Source organism: Triticum urartu, chromosome 1A (genome assembly GCF_056163025.1).
Source record: "Triticum urartu cultivar PI428250 chromosome 1A, HENAU_Tu73, whole genome shotgun sequence".
Classification (NCBI taxonomy): Eukaryota; Viridiplantae; Streptophyta; class Magnoliopsida; order Poales; family Poaceae; genus Triticum; species Triticum urartu.
In genome coordinates, this window is record NC_141873.1 from 22312377 (window position 1) to 22318783 (window position 6407).

The following is a 6407-nucleotide window of genomic DNA, read 5'->3' on the forward strand; positions in this document are numbered from 1 at the left end:
TTTGCACTCACAAGTCGACTGACCCACATCACTTCTATAAAAATAGGACACATATCTGGTGCAGTTAGGACTGCTACTGCAACTTAAGCAGTCTGCATCTGGCCATCCAAAATAAAATCAAGGGCCATGATATCACACAGCTACTCTTCTACAGTACATGACAGAGTTAAGAAGGAACAGGTGAGTGTTCAGTTTAAGTTGTATTACAGAGAACTGTGGCATTTGACATCACTGCAATACAGTAAAGCATGCGCCAGTTTATCAATCGACGACTCCACCCTAATCAGTGATCAGCTGCCAACCATTAGGAGTGATGATCCTTTGATATATTACCCCCATTCCAAAATTCAAGACGTTTTGGTAGGCTACTTATATTTTGGAATGGAGGTAGGAGTATTATTTTAACTGGTTTCGTCTGTCGACCTTTGAGCGTGCAAATAATGCTAGTACCAAGTGTTTCTCCACTAGAATGAATTGGTAGTACACCTGCCCTTTACATAAAAGAAAGCCCCTGAATATCCATCGGTCATATCAATTATTATATCTTCTGGATACCTTGTCTTATTGCACTTCAGAACCACTATCTTTCTTGCTGCATCAGCACCAACGGCTCCGGAATAATCTTGTCCAAAGGTGTGATCTGAAACTCAAAAACAGAAATTTCAGAATACTTACCATGTTTACTTGAATTAGTCAGGCCAGTATTATGATCTTTCTGGGGTAATTTGTTACTGAAGTTTAACGGGAGGGACTGAGCATTGAGTGATCAACTAATATCAGCTCACCAAAAGAAGCATCGATTTTAACAGCCAGTTCACTGGATGAGTGGTTTCTGCAAGGAAGACGAAACAATCGTCATACATTCAACTGTACACTTGTTTCTTTTCTATCTTCATTTTCTGGGGCAACTCTACAAGAATTTGACTGCAAATAAATGTAGGGGGGGGGGGGGGGGGGGCTATTCATTAGAACTCACAAGGCCGTAATTATTGGAGGAGTGGCCCGCGCAAAGCTACAGTTCAACAATCGCAGACATAAGAAGACATAGGGGCAAATGGACAGGCCACCCAATTTTTCTCCACAGAGAAGTTCATCTGGATGGTCATATGGCATTAGCTGAAGATACCAAATAAAAGTTGAGGAAATGCACAGGTTTAATTAACATGATAAAACACAGTCCATGCATTATGAAACTAAACTCAGCAGGGCATTAACCAGGTAATGTGGTAGACATGCCAAATTATTCACAAGGTACAGTTTTAAAAGATCAAGAACAATATGACCTCACATCAGTTAAGATTCAGCTTCGCAAACAATTTGAGCTGGTGTGGTTTATTGTTAACATTTTTCATCGTACATAATTTATTATAAAATGGTACAGCTGATTCCAAAAAGAAAGTCATGGGTGAAATATAAGGTAGTCCTTTTCCTTTAATAGTACAACTAAAACAGGATATCTAGGGAGTCAGAAAATAAACTTCCACAAAATTAGATATCTGTAATTTGAATAATAACAGTGCATTAATACAAACCATATTCAAGGTCTAGACATGCCAAGGAAAAATTAGAGTACCTCAAACATGTAATGTGCCCCCAAAGCGACCAACTTAAGAAGAACTTTTCTGTAGTACCAAAATGTTACAGTTCAGCATAATTCCACCAGGCCCTGCACCAAGGAACAGAAGAGAAAACCATGGAGAAGCTCTTCAAAATCCATCAGACTATGGCCCCTAAAAAAAGAGGCGAGATGAATGAACTGATCTATAACTTAGGGCACACTTTTAATGATAACAACAACAACAACTAGATTCCATAACAAAATATAGTACCACATATCAGTTCGTTCCTGCCTGCTTCCTGTTCATACTACCAAAGCCAAAAAGAAAATAATATAAAGCATAACCCAGACTGCACACTTTGAACTATGGCAAAGAAGCTCAAATCCATCCGTCATATCCTTGTCAGTCTTACCATCATTATATACAGAGTACTGAACGACAACTGGCCAGCCTACTTTTCAAAAAAGGAACATGTTGACAGTCAATGAAAATTACCGACAGAGCCATATTAACTGTGAACACTGTTTGGAGTCAGTTTCTGCAACCACAGAGTATGTTTAATTCAATGTAAAAAAACGCTGAGCCCAGTGATAATACAATTTCCGGCGATAACACTAGCATGATCGAGGTGAGCCAAGTTACAGGGTTAAACTCAACGTGGTGCTGCCTCCATAAAAAAAAATTTGCAGACCGGTCCTTAAGTAAACCTCTACACCTCATATTTAATGCCAGAATGTACATACTACTTCAAATGGATCCATAAAATCTGTACATGGAAAAAAGACTAAAAAGTTGCCAAAATAACTAACAAGCACATATGATTCAGACTTTTGCATGCTTCACAGGTCACCCTAATCATCAAGAGCTTGGCATATAACATATTACACCTCAACAGTCAACAAAACACCTCTTTATTACCATGTTATAATTAACTAACCTTAAACTGGCTTTGATGAGAACAAACCGGTCAAGCTCCTGTTGCTGCTAGCTTCTTCAAATTCTTCTCGAACCAGACAAAAGGGGCATGCTCGCTGATTACTCTGACCCTTAGGCGTATTTGGCGGCTAGAAACGGTTGCATCTTCAATGGAGGCGCCCAAACTCGCTGGGAATTGGTTGACTCGATTCCGTGTGATGCTAAGCCATGGATGCTGGCAGCAGCGAAGGCGCATAGACGCCTGCCACTTCATGCCCGGCCGCCTGACAATCTCCCGTAGGAGTTTGGCTAGCAAACAGTACAGCTTCGGACTTTTGATGATGCATCTGTTTGAGTTTGGATTCAGTTTGGCGAGGTTTCTCTTTTGTTTTGGAGTGCGTTTGATTTGTTCTCTCTCTGCCATCCTGACGGCTTCTTATAAGCTGACTTTCTATTTACACATATGAAAGGCATTTGTTGCAAAAGCAGGAGAACCTATGGCAAGTAACAACTCAAGTTTAGCTTCTAGGAGTTACGTCCAGATATCATATAGCAAACCATTCAACTGTGGCTGCTTCTTCGAGAAACTGATACTTTGTAGGTAGCAATCTTATGTGTTCTCTGTATTTCCCTTTCCCTGAAAAGAGATAGATCAGCAACGAAACAGTTTTAGCTTCAAGTGAGTAGCTCTTCGCATCAACTTTAGACATATAACATCCAGCCTTGACTATCTCTCCTTTTTCCAGCAACCTTCTGATAATAAGATTTAACATCCACGAGTTCGAAGTACAGCCGCTCATCTCCATCGATAAAAAGAGTGTGTCAGCCTCTTCCACTGACCCTTCTTTTATAAGATTTGTCATCATTAGGCTGTAGGTAAAAACATTAGCAACCAACCCATTGGCTGTTATTGCAGCAAACAAATCCTTAGCTTCTTGCTTTCGCTGAACCCTGAAGAAGGCATCAATCATGATATTGACAATTCTAATATTGAATTTCACATCCATTGCGCTTAATTTCTGGAATAGCGTGATGGCTTCGCCGCTACAATTATTTCTGCAAAGTCCAGCAAGAACTATCGAATATGTATCAGTGCACACACTTACTCCAGATTCAACCATCTCATCAAACTTTTCCTTTGCAGCAACAGTTCGTCCAGCCAGAAATAACCCATCCAGTATGACATTATAATTAAAAGTTGTAGGTTTAAGTCCCTTGTGCAGCATCTCTTGGAACAGAATAAGCCCATCATCAATCCTTCTATTTTTGCAATAGCCATTAATAAGTATACCATACGTAATATTACAAGGTTCTAAACCAAATGACACCATATCCTCAAACATTTTTGTTGCATCCTCCATCTTGCAGACTAGGCAGTACCCACCGATCAGTATAGTAAATGTGCAAACATTAGGCCTCATACCTATGTGTGCTATCAAGCCAAGGATATCCCGTGCTTCTACTACCCTTCCTTCTGTGCATAGGTTCTGCATGATTGAATGGAAGAACATAATATCAGGAGGAGGTATACCTTTGTTCATCATTTCAGTAACCAATTCCTTTCCTTTCACCAAATCGCCGTGTGTACAAAAACCCTGGATTAGAGAACCATAAACAGCTGTGCCCTGTCGTACTCCTGTATCAACCATCTGATTAAACTTTATCATAGCATCGTCCAACCGACCCTTTTTACAAAATGCATGTATTAAGGTTGAATATGTGAATGCATCTGGGCTCACTCCTTGTTTCTGCATTTCTCTAAATATAAGCATAGCCTTATCAAGCTTCCCAGATTTAGCATATGCATTAATCAGTATGCTGAAGATACGACAGTCAGGTAGAATACAGTCTCTTTCCATTGAATTGAAGAGATTAATCATATCAACTAAGCATCCTTCGGTGGCATACCCATGAAGGAGAATAGCATATGAAACGTTGTCAGGTTTCAGGCCCTTCATGGCCATGGAATCAAAAATTCCTGCAGCTTCTTTGCTTCTTCCATGTTTGCAAAGAAAGGTTATAAACATGTTGTAAGTATGCACATCTGGTGTAACCCTCCGACTTGTCATCTCTTTGAATACCCTAACTGCCTCCTTCCAGTGGCCTGAAGAGGAGTATCCATGGATGAGGCTATTATAAGTCACATTATCAGGTACGACACCATCATCAACCATTTGACGAAGGAAATACTCTGCCTTGTCCATTGCTCTGGCCTTGCACAGCGCATCGATAACCGAGTTATATGTCACCACATCAGGCATAACACCCTGCTGCACCATTTCATGGAATAGATTGCACGCCTTGCCTACTTGGCCTTCCTTGAAGAAGCCATGGATGACCGTGTTATACGCCACAACGCCGGGGGTGCAGCCCAGCTCAGGCATCCTGTGAAGCAGCACGTCCAGAGCCTCATCTGAGCGCTTTGCGTGGCAGAGTCCCTTGAGGAGGGTGCAGAAGATGACTTGGTTTGCCTCCAGGCCCGTCCTGAAGAGACGGCCAAAGAAAGCGAGCGCCAGATCCGGGCGGCACGCGCGGCAGCAGCAGTCCATGAGGACGCCATAGGTGAAGACATTTGGCTGCACCACCCATCGTCCGGCGCCTCGGGACAAACGGCCGAAGAGGGCGATCGCCAGGGCGGGGCCATCGCTGCAGAGTGCGGCGCGCCCGGGCGCGCGGGCGAGGGCAGCCAAAAAATTAGTCAAGGGACGCTCCTGGACAGGATTGCCCTGCCGCAGCAATTCGTCGAACAGGTGGTGTGCGTCCTCCGTGGTGAGCGTGCCAGAGCTCGCCCGCTGCGTCGCGGCGGCGAAGGCGGCGTGGGGATCCCAGATGCGTGAGTGCGCCGAGGTGGATGTGGAAGTGGGGGAGTGGCGAGGGCGGAGGCGGAGGCGGAGGCGCGGTGGAACAGAAGCGAGGCATGACGATTGGGAGACGATAATTTTTGCTATGGCCTTGCGTGTACTCAACTTGGCGTGTACATTACCAAGCTGTACCAATGTGCTAGGTGGCAAACATTCAGTTATCGTACTAGTACAGTAGCATTTTTTGCAGGTAAATTTAAGTTATGGTCTCATATGGATATATTCAAATCACACAATTTTCACAATATAACTTCATTTAGACCAAGAATATAAATTTAGTTGCAAGCCGTAGAAATGTACTGTGAAGCCATAAAAATATTTTTTAAAATATTCCCACGGAATGAAGATATTTTTAAGATTTAGTTCTTTGAGCATCTAGGTAGTGAATTTTGCGCCGTGAAACCCTATCCATGTTGTCCCAAACCTAAAGGTTGAAAGTCTACTATTAGAGATGACGAAGGTTCTCAACTCTTTTCCTTCTTGTGCCTAATGTGGGTAACAAGACGAAAATGGTGTTTTGTGGTGCGAACCATTCCTTCTAATGTGTCCCTTGTGCTCCGGGATCAGATGCATTCGGGTGATACCAACTTATGGGCAACAGGAATGTTATGATATGCCACAAGGGATGCCTGGAAAATGTACTCGACATGATGGCTTTCTCATGATAGAATGGTGTCACGTTGATTATCCTGGTCGTGTCGGAAGCCAAATAGTGCATAGCTATGCAAAAGTAGGCAAATAGGAATGGTGAATCAAGCCATTGGTGGTGTTAACTTACTTGACCATCTGGATTCAGCGACGATGTTTAAGGCATTTTCTCACTACAAAAAATCCCATGATCTATCCCTGTTAGCTGCACAATTTTTATTTTTTATTTGCAAAAATACAGTGATCCATAATACCAGCAAACAGACCCCTAATGTATGCTATTCTAGATCACGCCATTTTCTTTTCTGTACTGCTCATGGTCCAAACGAGTTTCTTCTGAATTTCGAAAACTTAGTAGATTTCTTCTTACACTTACATGTGACACCCCCCCTCCTTGAAAGTTTTAAAAAAACTAAAATAATGA

The 6407-nt window shown here is 42.4% G+C and overlaps 1 protein-coding gene across 2 annotated transcripts; it reads right to left on the reverse strand.

The window, feature by feature from the left end:
* Positions 1–5416, reverse strand: LOC125532578 (uncharacterized). 2 transcript variants are annotated; one of them, XM_087544923.1, is made up of 5 exons: positions 2497–5416; positions 1574–1666; positions 977–1094; positions 786–832; positions 1–640 (listed from the first exon to the last, which is right to left on the reverse strand). In XM_087544923.1, the coding sequence occupies exon 1, from the start codon at positions 5021–5023 to the stop codon at positions 3020–3022; it is 2004 nt and encodes a 667-aa protein (XP_087401049.1). In that variant the 5' UTR covers positions 5024–5416; the 3' UTR covers positions 1–640; positions 786–832; positions 977–1094; positions 1574–1666; positions 2497–3019. The 2 variants fall into 2 exon arrangements, with proteins under 2 accessions (XP_087401049.1, XP_048552545.2); XM_048696588.2 differs by having other exon boundaries at positions 1574–1730; positions 2497–5164.
* Positions 5417–6407: the final 991 nt, after the last annotated feature.